The sequence below is a fragment of the Mauremys mutica genome, chromosome 3 (genome assembly GCF_020497125.1).
Source record: "Mauremys mutica isolate MM-2020 ecotype Southern chromosome 3, ASM2049712v1, whole genome shotgun sequence".
In the NCBI taxonomy this organism is placed as follows: domain Eukaryota; kingdom Metazoa; phylum Chordata; order Testudines; family Geoemydidae; genus Mauremys; species Mauremys mutica.
In genome coordinates, this window is record NC_059074.1 from 204,920,158 (window position 1) to 204,943,113 (window position 22,956).

The following is a 22,956-nucleotide window of genomic DNA, read 5'->3' on the forward strand; positions in this document are numbered from 1 at the left end:
ATGCTTTGGGATTAAAATCTGTCTCCATCCATGACATATTTATACAGTTAACTCATTGAAGGTCATTCAGAGACCAAACAATTAGGAAACGGTGTATTTTGAAGTGCGTACAGTGTGTTGAATGACTGTCGTTCTGACACGCACAAAAGCTAAGTTAAAATACTGACGTTTAATTTACAAACTCAAGTGCTGAAAAGTTGCAAAATGGCAGATTTAATGTTGCTTGTGAAACTTTAATTCTGCCCCCTTGTGCGTAGCCCCTCTGTGGACTGAATGAGGCGGGGTCCTGTGGAAAATCAGTATGTGACCATAGAATTAATGGTGTCATAATACAAAGACAAAATGGAATTTCTCGGGACAAAGAAAGGGCTCTTTTCTGACCCCGGCGATTTCTCCCTGCTGAATTTTAGAGGCTTGCTGCAAACCATGGAGATGTTAGAGCTTCTCAAAAAAAGGTCGCAAAATCTTTTATAGTGGAAAATATCAGGCAACCTAAATATAGGGGCGGTTCCTTTTCTTTAATCCTCATTATCCTGAGTCCAGAGATTTGATGATCCCTCCTGCTGTATTACCCGCACTCTCTATGACGTTCTCTCTCCCTCTCATACTGTGATGGGCTGTGTGAACTCTGCACTGGTACTAAAAGGGTTAGGGGAAGCTAGAGAGCACAATTAGTGCCCGTGATGGCGGCTGGAGGGTGTGTCAGGTTTAATTGAGACTGAAACCAAGCTTGAGAGGAGCTGCAGGAGGGAACTGGGACAGGCCATGAAGGAAGAAAGGAGGCAGGAGTGAAGGAAACACTTGAAACAGGTCTGGGAGAAAACCTGAGGGGTCAGCAGCTTGGTTGGGAGGAGCTGGTGTCAAGGGAGGAAAGTCCTGTGAGGCAGCACTTTGTAGGAGAGTAGTCAGTGCTTTGCAGAGCCTGGGAGGGCAGTGAAAAACGTGTTCAGGATTGGGCCTAGCAAGGCTGGAAGAGCGTATGTTCCTTTGCATTAGTTTGGACTGTGGGTATGCAGTGGGAAGGAGTGAGAGGGAATGGGACCTGGCTGGAGGGCCAAGTCATAAGAAGTGGCCCCCGGCACGCTTGAATGGCATTTGGTGAAGACAACTGAGAAGGCCTTGCAGTGCCCAGCTATAAAGGGTCGTGCGTGCCAGTCAGCCCTTTTACAAATACCCTCTAACCTTCTGTCCCAGAAGGATGGGGCGGGGCTCCCTTTTGAAGCTAACACAGTGTAGTCCCCAGTCCTGTACAAGGATCCTACCGCTGAGCTGACCCTCCCATGCTCTCAAATTCTCTTCCAGATTGCAGGCCGTAGTTTCTTAGTTGTCTGGAAGAGCCTCACTTGGTTGATACGAAACCTCACCTTCTCTCTAGTGGGTAGAATGACATAGCTTTACAGCACTCGGAACAGCTGTCTCCATGGGGGCAAGAGACCAAGTGCAATTATATGCATCTTTAGGATAACATGTAAAATGCTGAACAAGCAAAATAAGAGTTAAAGAGGGGCTGGACTCTAATGAAAGAAAGATGTACAGATGTGATGGAAATCCAGCCGAAACTCCATTTGCTATTTATTACATTGGGCTCAAGGATTCAGTAGGAGATGTGCTTAATTTTTTATTTTTTATTTTTGCTTACAATGGGCACCCCTCTGTCTTAAAACAATATTTTCCCTCAAAGTCTGAAGCTCTGTAGGATGGATGTAGCTGACATGTGAGTATGCACTCTCACTAATTAGACCAACATGAAATGTCCAGGCCTGAGCAGCGTCATGCCAAGAATGTTATGGAAAATGGCCAAGTGTTTTTGTTGATATTGCTAAAGTAGGGCTTCATTTAGCAGCACCTTCTCTAAGCCAAAACAGAGAGAGAAGATGGGAAAGATTGTGTGTGTGAGATCGGGGAGGGGAAATAAGAAACAAAAGTAATAACAGAATAAAGAACGAGGAGTACTTGTGGCGCCTTAGGGCTAGTCTACACTTACGAGCCGGGTCGACGCGGTGAGTTCGACTTCTCGGAGTTCGAACTATCGCGTCTAATCTGGACGCGATAGTTCGAACTCCAGAAGCGATAGTTCGAACTCCGGTACTCCACCACTGCAAAAGGCGGTGGCGGAGTCGACCTTGGAGCCGCGGACTTCATTCCGCAGCGTCTGGACGGGTGAGTAGTTCGAACTAGGGAACTTCGAATTCAGCTACGCTATTCACGTAGCTGAATTTGCGTACCCTAGTTCGACCCCGCTTCTTAGTGTGGACCAGCCCTTAGAGACTAACCCATTTATTTGAGCATAAGCTTTCATGGGCTAAAACCCACTTCATCGGATGCATGCTGTGGAAAATACAGTAGGAAGACATATATATACACAGAACATGAAAAAATTTCATGTTGAAAAAATTTCATGTTCTCTGTGTATATATATCTTCCTACTGTCTTTTCCACAGCATGCATCCGATGAAGTGGGTTTTAGCCCACAAAAGCTTATGCTCAAATAAATTTGTTAGTCTCTAAGGTTCCACAAGTACTCCTTCTTCTTTTTGCTGATACAGACTAACACGACTACCACTCTGAAACCTAATAGCAGAATGTTACCTTTCACCAGATTACTCACAATATTCATGAAAATGAAACCATCCTGTAATCTGCAAAAACATGAATGACGGATGGACCAAAATATTCAATTGGAGATGATTGCTGGTTTTGGTACACAGGGTTGTTTTTGATCATTTCCAACAGCCGGATATGCTTTAAGCACTCATAGGAGTCTTGCTTCTGTTCCGATGTGTTGTATTTTCAAGTTTGTTATGCATAAATTACAATTAGTTTTGGTGGCCAATTTGTCGTCTTTTGCCTTCACGATTGTAAACTCCCACTTCATGCGTGACAATTTGGGGTGTTTGTGGACGGTTCAATCAAGCTTGTCTGCAAGGAGGGCTGGTTTGGAGCAGTGGCTTTTCCCCCGATGGAGAACAAAGGAACCAGGTGGTGGTGGTAGGACTTATAAATTCAGAGGGACTCAGAGGTGCAAAGCAAGCTTGTGCAAGAGAAGGGAAGAGAACTGCATGTTTTCATAGCAGAGGGGTCTTGTTTAACTGCGGGACCAGTCAAGGTTAAAGGCAATTGAGCTGGAGCAGAGGGGGAGACTCCATTATTTGGAAGAAAAATCATGAGCCGTAAGAGAAGGTTCTTGGCCACCCCAGAGAACTTCACCCCTAAGCCCAAGGAATGCTCCAGAGTGGTAAGGAAACTGAGGCCAGGAAATGTGTATAGGTGTTTTATTATTTTATCTGGCTCTGTACGTCTTCTGTGCTATATAAAGAGTAATTGTGTTTAGAAACCTTTGCAAAGCCTGTGCATGAGCCATCTGCAACACCTACTATGTGTCCCTGAAGATGTGACCTGTAACCCATAGTAACCACAAGATCGAGCTCTGGAAAAGGGGTGCTAAACTAATGGGAAATCTGAGACTAGTCCTGGGGGACTAGGATCGCTGGACTGCAGGGCCTCGGTTCTGTGAAGGCGTAGCAGATAGTGTCTGTATCAAGGAAGTGTGAAAAGTCCCTTGGGAGAATATAGGCGCTAGCCTCTTTATCCTCCTCAGAACAAGAGCATTCATCTCGTGTCCTTTTCCTCTAGGTTATGATGTCCTGAGCTATCCTGTGGAAACTTACGATAAGTGGAGTGGGAGGAGGCTGCTGCAGGCAACAGAGGACAATGCCACTGAGATCCCAGAGGAGACAGAAAATCGATATGTCAAGAACTGCACTGAACCGGGTAGGAATAAATAATTCCTCCTCCTCCTCCTCCTCCTTTTGAGGTTATAGCCAGCTGTCCTAGCTACTGAAATTCTGTACTGATGCCACCAGGGGACTTTGGTTGCACAAATGCTATACGTATTAGTTTTAGAGTCCTCAGACACTCTAATCATATAGACCCAGATGTATTAATGTTGCAAACTCCCTCTCCTGATGAGCCCCACAAGTTGGCAGGTATTGGCTACCAAGCAAGGCAGATATTTGGGATGCATTAGTAGCCGAATTTCCGGATTAAGCAAGGAGATGGGAAGGTTGAGATCATAGGAGGAATGTTTTGCATATTTACTGCCTGGAAATGTAACTCGAACCTTGGCATAATGGTCAGGAGTCAGGTAACTGAGACTCTCACCAATAGGATGATGGTCTGGAAATATGGGATGTTGTCTTATAGTAACAAAAAAAAATCAAAAATTGATTTTGGAGGAGGGATTAGGTGGAGCTGAAGCTGTTTTTTGAAGCTACCTTTGCAAGTTGTTTGCTTATTCTAAAAGTCTCCACATCTTTATTTACAGGGTTATATCCTTTCACCATCATTAAAAAACAAACCACTTGCAGCTCTGCACAAAACTTTCACAGCTCTTTCTGAGCATAAAAAAAGAGTAGAGATTCTTTAATTTGCGTTCACTTGAGTATGTATCACCTTTGATTTACCTAACTGAAAACCCTGATAATAAATCACTAATGGTAGGGGAAGCTTTATAGGAAACCCAATCCTGCATTTATTTTTTTAATGGAAGAATTTTGATGTGGTTCGAAGTTATGGAAAGAACTTAAGGCAGTTCTGTAATCTTCAGAGGATTATATTGGTTAACCTCTCGAAGAAATTCTGTTAAATACAGTTTGTATTGTAACTCTGTGCATATATATTTCTCCCTTTGTAATCCTTAATAACATTTCTGAGACAGTTGGATGATTATGTTCCATTTTCAAAGACAAATATATTGCAAAAATTATTATACCACTCTTTCCTTGATTATAATCCTCCCATGCAAAGAAGATCCCTTCTTACACTTTCATACCAACATTTGTAATAATCCATCTTCCTCTCTTTCTGAGCATAACATCTGCTGTCTCATCACCATAAGCCTTTTCCATTACTATCCCAAAATAAATTTTGTCTATTTGAAATGTGTTTTTTGCAGGCGTGTGAAGAACAGTAATCACACGAGTTAACTGTGTGGTTTCCATGAGATAAAGCCGAAATGGTAAATGCAAATTACGATTGTTACCATGAATTGCCATGAGGTGATGAGGGAATATGTTATTTTATGGTAATTATGAAGCTAATTAACACGTTGTTGGCTATCGTAGACAAGTAGGATTCTAAAAATGATTTCTCTCTCATTGAAAGCTGATGGTGTTTTTGTAGTCCACACCTAGCCAGCCCTAAAGGAGAAAAACATGTTCTTTGTTTGTCTCCTAAACTTTTGAATAAGCCCCTGCGTTAGAGCTGCTCAAAAAGGAACACTTTTCCCTTGGACAATTCTGATTCAACAGAATCTAGATGTTCCTCGAGAACATAGATTCCATCAAAATGTTTGACAAAACACCAGCCAGGCTTGCTGCCTCTCAGCCCAGTTTCCTGCCAGCCCGACTAGGTACCCCTGGCTTCCTGATCCCCCGGGCAGCTGCCTTCTGGCATTGCCAAAACACCCAGGCAACTGTCTGCCTGCAGAATCAGGTAGCCCCAAGAGCCAGCTGCCCGGAGAACTGGGCAACTTGGTGCAAGCCCGTTCTCCCGAAATGGAATTTTTCATTCTTTGAAAAACTTCAATTTATTTTACTTTTTCATCCTGATTCAGAGAAATTCACCTCTCATCCACCCCCCCATGCCAAAGCCAGAACGTTCTTTGAGAGGGAAATTCCATTTCCCAGCCTGCCTTTCTCTTTTCTTCTGTCCTAGCATGGGAAGAACCTCCTTTTAGCACAGCCCCAATAACAACTTTCACATTTACACACATGGACAGGGTGTGTTGTGATTTCATTCACTGCTAAGCTTCACTGATACTGATCATTCTGCCACTGCTAAACAAAACTGACTTGGGGCCTGATCCAAAGTCTTTGAAGTCAAAGCAAGTATTCCCACTGGCTCTAATTGATGCTGGATCTGGCCGTTACAGAGTAACTTGTCTACTGTGATATCTACTTCCAAACTGATGATAGAAGGTTGAATATAAGGGGTAGAAGATAGAATCTGACAGGCAAGAAGGCTGTAGTCACAGGATGTATCTCTTTGCCGTCGTACCCATAAAGGATAGTATAATTTTTTGTGTCTTGTTTAGTTACAAAACTGCATTTTCATTATGAAACCTGGAGGTTTCTAACAACAATGGGTTAGAATTTTTAGGAAAATTTCATCCCTTTCTATGTTGAAATGTTGATGGAAAAGTTGAATCAAAATTTGCAATTTTGACTATTTTTGCTATATTTGGCTTTTATTTTTCTGTTAGCCTGCAGTGCAAATTGGAAACACATTTTTGTGTAAAAATGTATATGTCTCTTCTTTTAACACAGTGTATTTTTTCAGTTTCTTTTGAGAGCATAGTCTTACATTTTGTGCCTGCTGTCTTTTTTTTTTCTTTCTCTTTTTTAGGTAGTTTTCAAACAGTGGTCACTAAGTAAGCCAGTTAAAGAATTTTATTAATTAAGATTCACACAATATACCATTTGCTTAATTTCCTTTGACATATATATTTAAATGCATTCTGGAAATGATGATTATTAATAATGATAAATAAATAAATACCTAGCTTGTATGTAGCATTTTTCATCAGTAGATCTTGAAGCACATTCTGAGCTCTGTAATACTTGTGTCAACACCACTCAAGTTAATGCAGTTACCCTGGTAGAACCGACAGAATCTGGCCCATGTATGTTTTTCTACAGTATTTGTGTGCATACTTTAAAATACTTGTAACTTCTCACTCTGTGAAACCATCACTAGTTACTCTGCTGGAATTATGAATGAATGGGATGAATTCGACCCATTATCTTTGTAATTCACTGAACATTGTGTGTTACGCAATTCCCTTCGATCCCATTCCATGGAGCGTGTGAGTCTGTTGCGCCCCTAGATGTAGAGCCTGGCTTTTTAACTCAAGCCGTAGGAACTCCTGCTATTAGCTCTGGAAGATCCTTGGTTCAGTCTTAGGTGTTGGCCAAAACTGGAGATTGGCTCGTCTTTATTTATAAAACCTGTCAAACATAGAATATGCAATACTGATCTACTATCCATCACTACCTGTCTCTTTCGTATTTTATCAGTACATGCAGAATTTGTTAGCTAATGTCAATATATTTGGATCACACACCCGGATCTTTTGTGAGCATCCTATTCGAGAAGCTACTGCAAGCTAGAACCAGTTCTAAAAGCTACAAAAGGTGCCCATCCAAACTAGAATACAGCTGTTAAAAAAAAAAAAAGGTACAATGCAAACTGCGATGAAATTCGCTTCTGGATTTATAATGGAAACCATATTTTTGCAAATATATTCATTAATTTTAGCTACATATTCTTACTAGCTCCCAGCACCTGCAAGTACATTTGAAATTCATATTGCTTGCTGTTGGGCCTGGTAGACAAGAGACAGAATTTGCATGGCAATGTTATTTATTATTTGTATTGTGGAAGCACCTAGGAACCTTAGTCATGGATCCCATTGTACTAGGCACTACATAAACCCAGAACAAAATGATGGCCCTTGCCCCAGAGAGCTCTCGGTGGTGGGATGTGCTGGCCGTCGCTTCCTGCAGCTCCCATTGGCTGGGAAGGGCAAACCGCAGCCACGGGGAGCTGCCAGCAGCCATGCCAATGTAAACAAACTGTCTCGCGGCCCACCAGTGGATTACGCTGACAGGCCGCAGGCTGCCCACCACTGGTTTACAGTCTATGCATTTCTACTCTCCTAGACACAAATCCTGCAATCAGATCTGCACTCCACTGGAGTCAATGTGGTTCCACACGGGTGCGGCTGATTATGCTCCTAGGTAAAAGAAATTCTGTCTCCTTTTTGCAGCCATCACCTTTTCCTCACCGCTTGGTTTCAAAGCAGTGATCAGTGGGATTATGCAGCACTTTTACTGATGCAAATCTTGTTTAAGTTAATGGAAAGCCTCCCACTGTGACTTAAGTAAACTTTAAATCAGGTCCTGTTTGCTCTCTTATTCTGAGCTAGAAATGCTGTATAGAAATGTAATGGATGAAACGTGTTGTGGGGGGAATCCAAAGTTGCTCATCAACAGCCATAAAAGGAAAGGGGCCTGATCCTTCACCTCCGCTGTATCAGCTGCAGGATCTGCTAGTTTTTTATTTTGGTTCGGGTTTAATGTGAACATTTTGGATGTTCTCCTAGCTTCACCATTCAAAACCACAGCTAGAAATGATGGTAAGTAATCACTTTGAAGAAAAGATTTTTATTAACCATACCATGCATTTCAGCTTTTAAGACCATGTGCCACTTTAACAGTTGTGGATCTTAAATGAATTAGAGTGAATATTGACTATTAATTTAAGGACCTCTCCTATCATTTATTTTTTTAAACGCAAAGGGACATGTGGAAGGATTTTGAGAGGACACCAGTTTTTTCCACACTCTGTCTGTGCAAACTGTTCATACACATAACCATAATGAACAAAAGTTAATAATCTTTCGACAGTTGGGCTCACAGCATAAGCAATATAAATAAATACAATCAAATGACTTACTGTAATACAGCAACCGAGTGATAATTTCTCTAAGTAGGGAGTTTGCACAGAGGAGATAGGCCAGGAAAACATGCTAGATAGCAGCTTCTTAATTAACCGTGGCCCACAAGAGGCCAAAGGACCAGGAGGCTGGAACTAGGCAGGGATTTTATACTCCAGACTAATGAATAATTTTAAAGCATCTTCTCAAGCATGTAAGTAAAAGAGCCTGATAATGTGCACTTCAAACAATTCAGTGCCGCCTAAGATCTTCATTTTTCAGAAGGTCTTTAAAAATCACTGCTATCAAAGGATGCTGCCGGGCTGACTGCTAAATAGCACGGAGGCTCTGTCATGGGTGCCCTGGACACATTGGGGTGAAATTTGCAGGGAAATAACCATGTAGCTGCCACTTGTGTTAAGGGGAATCATTATATTCTCCTGTATCACACTGGAAATTTACTCGGAGCGCTGTAGAGAAGTGGGCACTCTTTAAAAAGAAAAATGAGCATGACTGGAGTCCAGCATGATGCAAGGGCACCATATGCATTAGGCCTCTCTGCAGTCCACACGGGCTGTGACCCCTTTGCTGATTGCAGGATCCAGGGCCTTCGCCTAGGGGACAGAGGGTTCAATGTACAGAGTATATAATTAAGGGGGCAGAATGAACCACCTTCACATGTGTACCAGTGTCACAGTTTGATTTTTTAAAACTGTGGTCTGCTGTTACATCAGCCGATTGGACTTCTTTTGAAAGAGACTCCCTTCCAGTAGTTTCTGAGGAGAATGCAGGGTGTGAACACTTCAGAAATGATTGAATCTCTTCATTTTCTGAAATGAGCATCGCAGAATATTAAAGCCATAAATTCCAGATTCGCTTTTGTTTTAAACGCCCTCTTCCTTATTTAGCGACAGATTGCGTTTGCTGTACATCCAAGTACCTCTCAAACCCCGGCAATGATAATCCTGCCTGAGACCTAAAATAGCTCAAAAACCTTCAGCATAGCCTGGCTGGGCTTCCAGGCTAGAAATATGGGATACTAAAGTGGAATGGGCTTTCAGGTACATGTAGTGTTGTGGGTTCGTTTTGCCAGCTGCACGGAAGGTTATACTGTAGCTCCCATCCATGCCTTTGAACAAGTAACAGTGCAATCAGTCGGCATTTCTAAGTGCTTAACCAAAGAGGCAAAATCCGAGCGCTCTGGCCCTATATGTCACCGTGGAGAAATCATAGAAATTAAACTTGGAAAAGACTTTAGGTTGTCAGAGTGGTGCAAAGGAACCTTAGGGTCAATGTGCAGGGTAATGGAGAAGCAGACCATTAGGTCAATTAGCTGATCCTTCTGTCCGATCAGGATTATTAATGCAGCAGGGGCACAATGAGCTAGGCAGATAAGTAACAAGTGCTTTAGCCCCATTACAAGAACATAAAAAAATCCTGTTGAAAGAGTGCAGCGTACAATATTTTTTCAGATGTCCTGATGCAAATGGCTTGAAAAAAACTTATTGATGATGAACAGAGATGGTGAACTATCTAGAACTGAGGATCCCAGTCTGTGCTCCATGGACAATGGTGGTTGAAGAGTCCCTTTCAGGTGGTCCGTAGAGCTGCTTCTTTCAGCATCAATCAGTTTTCAAGCACCGACGTTTTCCCCCCTACTTGCAGCCCAATCCTAGACTCTTCTGAGGACTGCTCAGAGGATTTTCTTGACCAACTAAAGTAAAGATAAACAAATTTCTGCACCCCAGGCAGCTGTTCCATGGTTTTCTTTGCTGAGAGTATTGTTGGTATAAAGTTCAACTGTTATCACATTTGTGGATGACTCCCTAATTGGAAAAGGTGGCAAATACAGTGGAAAATCGATCCGGACTACAAAGGGACCTGGACTGATTTAGAGCAGTGAGGGCTGCAGTCAATGAGGAGACATCCAGGACTGATAAATTTCAAGTTGTCTGATACCTAGAGAGAGGAGTCACACTGCACTACTTGGAACTGAAAAGATGCTACCAAGCAGGCAGACACAGATCGCTGAAGGCAGTGTATTTTCTTCTGGTCTCCTTAGTACTTTTCATGTAACCTACCAGTCAGTGTGTGTCATGTCTCTCCTTTGTGCCTGATCCAGAACATATGGTTCTCTTAAGTCCCCAGCTACAGAGTTTCTAGCTCAGGCTGTAGAGACTCATGCTTTCGCTCGGTCCTCAATGAGCGCCATCATTTCTGCCAGGGGATTGGGTCTTGGACACGGCCTACTAGAGCATTTCCACTTGAGAAGTGGTCCCCAGTAGGAATAAGTTTGGAAGCCCCTTGTGAGGACTAAGATACTCCGGGCCTGGTTCCACCCCGCCTTATGCAGTTACTTTAGTGCAAATTGTGTGTAAGTCGTTACCATTCTAATCGGGAGGCATTTATACCCATGCTGGCATGAAGGAATGCACAAGATGCAAGGCAATGGTAAAGCTGGCCCTCTGCTAATAACTGGCAGTTTTACTGTCTTAGGGGCGGATTGTTCCTCCTTGACCTGAGAACAGAGGTATCGACTTCCGACCCCGACCCCCAGAGCAGGGTCTGTGAGCCCCGGAAATGGCTACAGAAGGAAGCTGGGTGTTTGCTTTTCTGCTGTGCTGGTGTTAGTGTAGAAGGGAGACAGAAGAATGGTTTTTCCATCCCCACTTCCTCCTCCAGGATCTCCGGGCTGTTTGCAGAGGTTAATGGTGGCCTCTGCTAATCCACCCCTCTCCCGTTATCCTCTTTTGTTTTGTGTTCCTCTTCCCTGGGCCAGCAGCACCGGCAACCTGGAATTGACCAGGTTCTTGTCTCATAGGGATCTGATCAGTTTGGACTCTTAATCAGGGTTGAGGTCTTGGGCCTAGACAGTTAAGGAGATCCTGAATTCTTGGCACAACCTAGAACACTGAATTGTGGCATGGGGAATTACTGCACAACAGAGAACAGAGTTTTGCTCAGTTACTGTGACAGCCTCCATGAAATACATTTTGTCTTTTTTATTAAGCACACTTAAGATGAAGACAGAAGCTTAAAATGAAGAAAAACTTTCATGTTTGCAGTTTTCCTTTGTCCCTGTGCCAGACGTCAAAGGAAATCTCCTTTGATTGACAGTCATTTGTACTTTCTCTTAAAGATGGTGACACATGAACATGATGGAAAAGAGAGCAACCTTTGGGTTGCTGTCATTGGAAGTCAGAGCCTGATTTGCCTTAAACAAATACACACACGGGTTTAGCTGCTTGAAAAATTACATCACTGCACATGGTCTCATAGACTTCAAAGTCAGAAGGGACTATCATGATCATCTAGATCATTGTCTCATTAGCCAAACTTTGAGCAGAGTCAGGCTCAGACATAACTCATAACCTGTCTGGTCACAGCAGCGTTGCAAAAGCTGGATTGTCCTGGCTGGGTAAACAGTCTCTGATTAGACAGAAGGCGTAAAGAGAAAAGTAAGAGAGAGGGGTAGAACACTGACAAACGAAAGGTTAACAGTAGGAACCTCATGTTTGTTTGATTTGCCTTCTCATTTTGAGCCTTTAGGGTGCACCAGGGTCACATTTTGAAGCTTTCTATGCAACCACCAGGGCTAGAAACTTACTTTTTTTCTTTAAGAACTAAGGCTGAAATCATCACAATCCACGTGACTCCAGGAGCTGAGGCTTTAAGGAAAACAATCATCATCATGAGACTCATGACAAAATCATGAGAGTTGGCAACACTGGCTATACGGCTGTCAATACGGCTGCTTGGACTTCTGATATTGCAGCTGTCCTGCCTACTTTCTAGCTCTCTGCATTCAGCGCAATTGGATTGTTTTTCAGTCTGAACTGGAATTAGGATTATTTTTTCTTTGCAGGGAAACATTTTTTTCTGAGGGTAATTAAAAAAACAAACTTGTCAGCACATTCGCGTGTGTGCGCTCAGCACAAGTTCGTGTGGGTCAAGGAAGGGGGACAATCTTCAGTTAGGCCCCCACATCCCTGAAGAAATGTGCTGTGAACAACACTCAGCAAATATAAAGTCTCGTTAGTGAGCGTTGCTGGTCTTGATTCATTTTGTTATCTGGAACTGACAAAAAATAATGACCTGGAGAGATGAAAATGACAAGGCATAGAGGAGCTTATTTAGAGGGGAAATAGTGCCTTTTCCTTAAAGGTAAAGTAACCTCTGTTTACCACATGGCTGGGGGAAAACATAGCAAAGATGGTCAACGACATAGCTGTTGCCATAGTATGCAAAGCTGAGTGCTAAGCATATATTTCACTGTCACGAGAGCACATGTCAAAAGAACTAGGGGTCTGTTGTCAGTGGGAAAAGACTCCACAGCTGGTTTTGCTTAATACTCCAAGTGGGGAACCAGTGCTTTGCTCTTGGGGATATGTGCTCGGAAAGGGGAGGGCCAGGGGGAGGGAATCATTGTGACACTCTTCGTGGCACTGTAGCTGACAGTGATGGGGTTTGCAGTGCGGGTTTAGCGATGGAAATACTCCATGGGAGTGGCATGAATACTCTGTCCTGTGACAAGCATAGTCTGTGTGTGCCATCCCCATGGGCATGCAGCAGGAGTGCTCTTTTAGTGCAATGTCCTAAAAATGATCTTCCTGGAATTTGACCATGCGAGAGTTTTAGCTCCAGAATCGTGCTGGGACTTTATTTTGATTCCTTACAAGTATGTTTAGCGGTTCTCAAATTAGAGCAGTGCAAGCAACATATTTGAACTGACTTTAGATATTGCTGTGTATTGCACTTAGTAAATAGGTTTGTTTTGTACACTGTGTTTTGCTGGCCTTTTGTCTATAGGATCTGTTAGACCTATTTGGCTGGGTTTGGTTTCTTTAATTGGAGATGGTCGGGTACTTATGCTGGGACTTTCAAAGTAACTGAAAGGATGGCCAGTTGACTTTGAATTTCAATGGGATTTGTTTCAATGGTAGCCGTGTTAGTCTGTATCAGCAAAAACAACGAGGAGCCTTTGGGGCACCTTAGAGACTAACAAATTTATTTATTTTCGTGGGCTGGAACCCATTTGTTAGTCTCTAAGGTGCCACAAGGACGCCTCATTTTTTTTAAAAAAATGGGATTTGTGTGTCATTTCTTCAGGGGCCTTTGAAAATCTTAGCCCTGACTTGTAAAGCAGCTGAAAAGTTCTGTGTAACAGCCATTTTTCTTAATGCACGTGCTAGTCGCTGCTTATAAAACACAGTTTTAGGAACTAAAGGCTGTGTATTTTCACATTGTTAAAACGATAGACTTTCACAGCAAGAATAGTACTAAAAGCATTAAGGTCATGTGCCAAATTGCTCTGGTGTCATTGAGGCCAGAATTTGATCCCTGGTATTTAGAGAGATCACCGCTGCCTCCACTAGTCACTACGGAGGGAAATAATTTGCCCACAGTTGGTTGCTCTTAAAGGGGTCCATTTTCAAAGGGACAGAAGCCAGACCTCCCTGCTTGTAGGTGCTATTTGCGCCCAGATTTTTATGCTCTGGGAGTTTGAAACTGAAGTCCTCAGTTTTGCAGTTGCAATTCAATTGCAAGTAGGAAAGGCAGGTGTAAGCTGCCCATAAACAGGGAGGCAGACAAAACCTGCATAGGAATGCAGCACTGTCACGATGAGCAAGGTGCTTGAACTCTGCATGAAGGGTTAGTTCCAACCCAGATGCAAAAGAGGTTAGAGTATCTTTCTGGACCACGGGAGCTAGAGTCTGGGACAAAGAGGTTCTGCAAGGAAAACCCAAGGAGTAGCCAAATTTAGGGAGAAATATTTTGGCTTCAGTTTCTCTTTGGTGGTGGTTGTCTGAATTATCAGCAAAGACCAGTCCCACCAAGGGAGTAAATTAGATTATATAGAGTGTGTATATTCTGTTCAAAGCAAGATGGGAACTGCTACCTGGTTACACCACCCTACTGACAATTGAACACTGGTATGTGCCGTAGACTGCAGTTTTGGTTTTCTCAGCATTGCCATCTCCAAGTTTTCAAAAATCATGTCGCCCCCACATCCATGTGATGGCTTGAAAATCATGAGATTTTACAAAATAATACATTTGGAGTTTTTTGTTTGCCTTTGGGTTTTTGAGTCTCCCGAGTCCACTCTGTTCATATGTCCTCTGCAACGAGGAGGGCTAGAAACATTAAATATGGTAGGAAAGCTGAGCTTCTCGCGTAATCACCTGACTCCAGGAGCTCGGGCGTTAGGGAAAACACAGATAACACAAGGTTTGTGATAGCATTGCCAGTACTTGTGATTCTACATCCCCATTTGTCATTGGTGCACTGTCTTGCATTTGGTGACATTAAAGTAGATGTAACAAAATGTAAAAAATAAAGGGTTATGCTGTTCCAAAATGAGAATGTTCTCACAAAGTCCCTCTCCTTTTCTAACAATTTTTTCTAGATAGGGGGAAGTTTGTTAATGCCTCATTCCCTGGGGACTAGAAAGTGCCACAATATTCTGGCACAAAGTTATTGGTTTGTAGAATGTTATTGTAAATGTCAATATATATTTGAAAATACTTATTATTTGTGTTCCACTAGTGCTTACGAGACTGATGGAGTTGCACCTCCTTGTGCTAGGTGCTGTACAAACACAGCACAAAAAGTTGGTCCCTGCCCCAAAGGGCGTACAATCTCTAATACAAACAAGCCCCATTAGACTACTTGGCTTTTGGCTCATCCATCATTTCTCAACATGCCCAAGGTTTGCTCCCATAATCTACTAATGGAAACCTTGTTGTGACTTGCTGCTTAATTGGCGACTCTAGTTATTAGCAAGTTTCCCCCACAGTAATTATTTGTTAGTGGAAACTACCACATTGTTACACCCTAGCTATGCAGTAAAGGACATATAGAGTATTTATGAATTTTTAGCATGCATTGGCGGTCAAAGGATGAATGACCTTAGCCAACCAAGAAATACAATAATTGTCCTGAAAAATAATGCCTCCCAAAAAAAAAAGGAATATATATACATAAAATAAGTCTTGTGCTGTTTGTGATAGACATTGATAGAACATCAGTAAGAATGAATTAGAAAGATCCCATTGTCTTCAGAAATTGACATGGGACCTCATACAGCCATAGAGTTTAAGGCCAGAAATGACCAGCCAGTCATCTAAGCTGACATCCTGTGGATCACAGCCTGGCCACCCCATACCAAGTCCAAGAACCAGGATTAGACCAAAGGATTGCAGGCTTTAGGAGACTATTTTGTTATGCGCCACAGGAAGAGAACTGGCGGGACCAAAGTGCACCAATGCCCAAGGCCCCCACAGTGGCAGGGAACTGATTATGTGAGACATACCCAGATGATCCTGACAAAGACATGCGCTCCATGCTGTAGAGGAAAGTGACAATCCCTCAGGGTCATTGCCAGTCTGATCTGGGGAGAAACTTCCTTCCCAACCCTGTGTCTGGCGATCAGTTAGATTCTGAGCACATGAGCAAGACACGCAAGCCAGGCATCTGAGAGAGAGAATTCTCAGTACTGCTTCAGAGCACCGACCCACCTTGTATGATGTCCCATCTCCAGCAACTCTTAACAGTCTGACATTGATACTAGTGCCCTTCAGCCTGAAGCGCCCAGAGAGTATTGCAAATATAATAGACTTGTACAGGGGCAGCCACATCCACCGCCAGCGTGTGGGGTGGATCACAGCAATAGCATGTACAGAGCAGTGAAGTTAGGGGGGATTTAGGGCCTGACTCACTGGCACTGATGGGAGTTGTTGAATGGGCGTTAGATCAGGCCCTATATATAATTACCTGTTTTAGAATTTGACCACAGGATTATAACATCTGCTTGTCTCAAAAAAAATGGTGACATTTGATCAGGGTCACAGTGCTGAACTTCCTCTGGAAGACAGCGTCTCCAGCTCAACCTAGATGCTCCTCCAAGGGCCTTACCGCCCTTAGCTCTCCTGAGCTCAGCACCTGCAGTTCTGGGCAGCCTTTACGCAATCCACGCAAGTACCGGAGAGGGTCAGGGAGTCCTTCTTTCGAACACGCACGCACTCTCTCGCTACCTCTTAGCCTTTTGCATTTAATACTGCTGTGCTAGCAATAGGCTGCACAAATCAGTCAGTCTTTGAAATAAGAAGCCGGGGACTATGTGCATATTCAGATTAAAGTCATGGACCCTTTAAATTAGGTGTAAGTTGGGCGTGACAACTTTTTCCTTTTGTCTATTTCAGAACTATGCTAAATACAAATCCCCCAACCTCCTCCCACCCTCACTATTTAATAAACCCTGTTCTCTGGGGACTGTTAACCCAGCAGCGTTTGCAGACACTAAACATTCTCTGCATTTTAAACCTTGACTTTGACAGCTGCCAATTATGGCGAGAAGGTTTCCTCTCACAGTGGCTTTTATTAGAACTCCTTTCAGTCTGGATGCTGGCAGCAACTGGAGGCTGGCTTGGTACATGCTTGGAGATGTTTTATTTCCACTGAGCGGGAGGGATGTGCAGTCACAGAGAAAGGAATTGGGCCTCCAATACACCCGCCGACACCGGGGCCAGGGTGGCTGAGGGAGAGACCTTTTGATTCACTGATGCTTTACCGAGTGCATTTGGAGCCTGGTGTGTGAGGATGACAGCGTAAGGTGTCAGGCTTGCAAATTGATTTCTCTCTTAACCTGGGGCTTGGAAGGGCATAGAGACTATATAGGCCTGAACCAAGGGGGATGAACTTCTTGAATTTCTTCCACTGACGGAGCGCGCCGTTGCAGTCTTCCCTGGATGCAAGCCTCCAGCTCCTGAGAATGCACGGCCTGCCAAAACATGCGATGAAATACACTGTGTGTTTGTGTCTTGCTTGCTGTCAGCTCTGGAATGGGTTGAAATCCTGAAACTCATTTTGCTTTGGACCTCAGCTTGGCTGGCTGCCAAAAAAAATGCAAAACAAACATGACAGGGCTGCATTGTACATCTCAACCCAGCAGAGCACTTACCCCATATAATGTGCACAGCTCGCTTCGGAGACCACTGCTATTTTCGTTCCTTTCTTCCCAGCGTAACCCTTTGTTTTCCCTTTCGAAACCGGAGCAAAACACAGGCTCACAAAGAATGAGCAGTGGCCCACCAGGGATCTGGAACCCAGTTTGTTGGATTGAGGAGGGAAGAGACTCTTTGTGAAAGTGGCCCCCAGTTTAAAAAAAATGGAGGAGCACAAGGTACAGCATTAGAAATCCTGATTTTAAAGAGTCACATAAAAATGACATCCAGTCTCAGCAAATCAGATTTCACTTCTTTGGTACCTCTGATGTCCAACTGTCTGCGCTACCGTAGTTCTCCAGTTACCCACAGAATCTTCCAGGGTAGCCAGACCTGGATTTATAATGTTATAAAAACAATCAGAAATAAAAACCCCAACACATTTTTCTTGGGAAGGGGAAAATACTTTTCTTTTTTTGGTATACATTCTAAAGAAGCCAAACATGACTCCAAGCCAATTTGTATATAGTGGGTGTATGTATTATTCTGTATATTGAGAGATTACAAGGCCAGAAGGGACCATGATGGTCATTTAGCCTGATCTCCTGCAGAACACAGATCCTATACCTTACCCAGTAATTTTGGCATCAGGGCCACAACTTCTGTTTGAATCAGGCTCCTTTGAGGACTTTTTCTTGTTAAATTCTAATACTTTGCATCACCAGCACAGAAAGGCCAGCTCTGCCCTCTGAGATAGCCTTGCAACTCCTATTGAAAACAATGGGAATCATGTATATCTGAGCACAGGGGTTGGACCCATAGAAACTTGCCTACGGAGCATATAACTTTCTGGAGAATACCCATCTTTTATTTGAGATCATGCCTTCTTATGGCTCAGTGCAGTCAGCAAACTACTGCCTATCATGCTAGCAAAAGCTTTAGAGAGCTGCATCTCTGAAATCGTACTCTTGATAGTTGAGCCTTGGTGAGTGGAGTCCTTTAGAAGAGGGCTCTTCATTCCATTCTTATGGACAGTCTGAGGTCAACACTGCCATATCAGCATGGATTAAAGCTCCACTTCAAGTTTTGCAAATACAATGGCAGAGCTTGATTAGTATTTTCAAGCTGCACCATTGTTGTTGCAAGACTCTTGCTGTGGTGCTCATAGAAACTTCTGCGTGTTGGAATTGAGAGTCAGTTTTGCAACACACAATCACATTCCATGTGCTGGGGATAACTTCTGTGCCTCTCCCTTTGAGTTTCCAGAGCACCCATCATCTTAGTATCTAAGGCCCAGATTTGTACAGGTATTTAGACGTTGCTCCACTCAGCGATGCAAGGGCTAGGTGACTTAGATGGCTAAGTCCCATTTTCAGAAGTGTTTTGGGCACTTAGGAGACTAGGTCCCATTGACTTTCATTGAGACTGTCACTTTCATTGAGACTGTCCATTCCTAGGAGCCTGTCGCTTCTGAAAATGGGACTTCACTATCTGTCATACAGGCCTTACAACACTGAGTGCAGCAACCCTAAATACCTTTAAAAATCAGAGCTTCCTAGGTACATTAGATTACTATGGTGAGTTCCTTAGGGATCTCCATGGGTCCCTGTTCTTTTCCCTTCACTGGTTAAGTGGGCTTTGTTTGAGTTATACATCTTCTGCATCTCTCCTGTCACTCTAATTTTGGTGTGGAAGCGTTCTCAAAGAGTAGGGTCTGGCAGAGAATCCTGAAATGTAGTCAGGCTCCGAATTAGCCTGATCCCCACTGGATCCCCTCAACTAAGGATGCTTTATCTCCAGTTCTCAAATGTTTTCGTGGGCTTTATGAGGTGTGTTGTCCCAAGAGGACCCAACTGTCTGTGTGGGTTGTGGATAGAATTGCTGATGTGGCTGGGTCCTAACACTTTTTGGAGTCTTTTAGGATCAGGTTCAGTGCCTTGAACTGGCAGTGGAAGTGGACTGGGAGCCAGTAGATGGATCAGAACACAGGAAATTATGTTTGTGGTGTCCCGTCCCACTGAGGGGGCAGGCAGTCATGTTCTGCCAGAGTTGGAACCTCAGCATGGCTTACACCTTTGACCGCAGACACAATGAGGTACATTAATCCCACTGGAGGTGACTCTTTGATGGATCACTGTGGTCAGATCCACATCTGGGAGGAAGGGACAACATTTCCTAGCACGCTGGGGAGGGGCGGGGGAAGAAGGCATCCTTTGTCACTGACACTACCTGATCTTCTAGGCTAAGTGACAATCTGAGCAGGACCTGTGGGCTTTGCACTGGTTTGACAAATGGAAAGTAGATGCATTCTTCAGAAGGGGAAAGGACAGTGTCTTAACTATTTCTTCAAAGCATCTCCACCTTCCAACTAGTATCTTGCCCAGACTCCGTCTGAGACAGCTGCTGTTCAGCCAGTGGCCAATCTGTTGTAGGCATTGGGACTTCTTTGTGGTGGCACTGGTTACATCTCTGGAAAGAGAGATGCACAGCTGAGAGCAGCTCTTTTGTAGTACAGCCGAGGGGGACTGAGCACTCCTCCATGTGGCCTCCTGTACATCTTCTGTTAGAAAAGAGGAGGGACGGTAGATTCTTGTAGAACTGGTCAGGTGAGGGCCTTTTGAGGAAGAAGAGCAGTAGGCAACTATAGTTCTCTAGGTCAAGCCACAGCAGCACTGCGCTATCTACTCCAGCTGGGTCATGTGAGTGAGTCAACGGTACTTCGTGGTCAGCTGAGTCGAAGGCTGGAGATTGCTCAAATAGCATCCGGAATGTGATGTGGCCTCCGTCTACTAGGGTTGACTCCAGGCTGTGCCTAATTGTGAGGCATCTTGAATTGGTAGATGTCACGTGTTGTCACTATCTTCTCAGTGATTTTTTTTGTTTGTCTAGAAAGGGGAGGTTGGAAATGGCAGGGGGTTGGCTGAGGAGGCATTTGGAGGAGTTTTCTGCATCCAGTGTTGGGTGTTTGAAGATTGGTAAATCTCTAGTATATTTTTCAGGGAGGAAGGCAGGTTTGCGTCTCTGGTGATTTCTGTTACCAGTGGCTGTGGTTGTTCATTGGCTTTAACTAGCATGGATCTGTTTTGCAGGTGGTATCTCGAATGTTGCTATGGAATTCTTGAGTTTCATTTTGTATGGTTGAGCCAAGCTATGTTAGGGCGATGGGGCAGGTAATGCCGTCTGGGCCAGAATCTACTTTTCTGCTCATTGGGTTCCTCTCACATTTGGTTGACCTTGTCTGAGAGGCAAGAGTAGAACTCTCCGCAGCTGTCAGTGCTTGGATCTCATTAGAGGAAAGGCAGTTGCTGTACTTAGGGTAAACTTGCTGAATAGTGGAACAGCATTCTTGGAAACTGAGCTCGTAACAAACTGGATTCTGTTTCCAATTAATTTGAATCTTTCCAGAGTCTGAGATTATGCCCTCCCCACCATGTCCTGTTGGGAGTTCATTGGGCAATAGTAAAAGTCCTGATAATCAGTTTATATTCCCTACTGTATGATTTTAGGATTTCATATTTTGATTTGTATGTTTTAGGTGTAGAAAAAATATTAACTTAATTTCTCTTGGGAATCTGCTTTGTGTGTGTGTGTATTGTGTGGTAATATACTATAAATGAAGTGTATCTGTAACGAGCCAACTTTAACGCTGAGAAATCATTCCGAAGCCAGAAGATCTCAGAAGTTCAGCTTAACTTATCCATTACTTTTCCCCTTGTGCAACTTTCTTAAAATATAGTCTGTGTTCATTTAAAGGTGACGTGCAAAGGAAAAAAGGGAGGAGAAAGCCCACATTTCTATACACCACAAGAATACCTGCAACAGAAACAGGGAAGAAAAGACCTGATGTTTCTGAGAGTTCAAAATGAAAAAAGAATTAACAAGCAAACCCCAAATCCTTCAGGCCTTTGTTATGCACATCTCAAGGAAGGCTGGAAAAGGGCACAAAGCTCCCCTCCCTCCCCATTCCCCTTCTTTTCAAGCCATCTTTAACTAATACAAACGGAATATAAAAATGGAATTCCATGGGCCACTTTACGTACCATCATCAGAATGTGCATTGCATGGTTGGTTACAGGGATGTTACATCTTAGTAAATGGTTGCTTAGCAGCAAGGGCCTGATCCTGCAAAGTGCCAGGTGCCTATAACAGGGTTCAAAAAAGAACTAGATGAGTTCATGGAGGATAGGTCCTTCAATGGCTATTAGCCAGGATGGACAGGAATGGTGTCCCTAGCCTCTGTATGCCAGAAGCTGGGAACAGGCGACAGGAGATGACTCACTAGATGATTCCCTGTTCTGTTCATTCCCTCTGGGGCACCTGACATTGGCCACTGTCAGAAGATAGGATAGTGGGCCACATGGACCTTTGGTTTGACCCAGTATGGCCGTTCTTATGCCTCCTTTCAGATGCTGAGCACCGCCTTTTGGGAAGTTTTGGCAATGCATGATGGGGCCAAAATGAGTTGCTGAGGGATGACTGGGAGCATGGAATCAACTTCCCAGTATGCAAATATCTCCATCGCATACTGTCAGTCATATCCCATAATTTTTGCATCTTTTTTCAAATCCCACAAACCCGCACGGTCCTCCTTGCTGTCCATCATCTCCAACAGATGCACAGAGCTTGCACAGTTCTATACTATTGTCACGAGCTTTGCAAGTACAGGGAGCATGATCCTGAAATATTTGCAGAGCCACAAGATGTACCGAATCAGTGGGGAACATGATGATTCCTTGGAGGACAGATTACTGTGGGACGAAGTGAGAACCAATTCAAGTGGTTGGTGGCATTCATGGAGCAGCTGCAGATGGTGAAGTGCCGCTTCTTGGCCTGAAAAACAAGCACTGACTGCTGGGATCACATCGAAATGCAGGTGAATGACGAGCAGTGGCTGCAGAACTTTTGGATGCGCTAGGCAACATTCCTAAATCTGTGGGCCAAGCTTGGCACAGCCCTCCAGTGCAGGGACACAAAAATGAAAGCTGCACTGACAGTGGAGAAAGAAGTGGTGATCACACTAAGGAAACTTGCAATGCCAGATTGCTTCCGGTCAGTCTGAAATCAATTTGGAGTCAGGAAATCCACCTCAGGGGCCGTTGTCATGCAGGTGTGCAGGGCCATTAATCTCCTCCTGCTATGCAGGACTGTGGCTTTTGGCAATGTGCAGGACATAGTGGATGGATTTGTAGCAATGGGGTTCATGAGTCTTGTGGATAAGGGAGAAGCGGTGGATGTGGTATACCTAGACTTTAGTAAGGCATTTGATACGGTCTCGCATGATATTCTTATCGATAAACTAGGCAAATACAATTTAGATGGGGCTATTATAAGGTGGGTGCATAACTGGCTGGATAACCATACTCAGAGAGTAGTTATTAATGGTTCCCAATCCTGCTGGAAAGGTATAATGAGTGGGGTTCCGCAGGGGTCTGTTTTGGGACCAGCTCTGTTCAATATCTTCATCAACGACTTAGATGTTGGCATAAAAAGTACGCTTATTAAGTTTGCAAATGATAC

At 43.7% G+C, this 22,956-nt stretch overlaps 1 protein-coding gene across 6 annotated transcripts in view; it reads left to right on the forward strand.

Annotated features, from left to right (window-relative positions):
• Positions 1-22,956, forward strand: part of SLC24A3 (solute carrier family 24 member 3) — a 380,232-nt gene that overhangs the window by 85,405 nt on the left and 271,871 nt on the right. For all 6 annotated transcript variants that reach the window (XM_045010656.1, XM_045010657.1, XM_045010654.1 and 3 more), the window contains one exon: positions 3,634-3,771. In XM_045010656.1, coding sequence (XP_044866591.1) covers positions 3,634-3,771 — 138 coding nt within the window. The remainder of the gene's footprint in view (positions 1-3,633; positions 3,772-22,956) is intronic.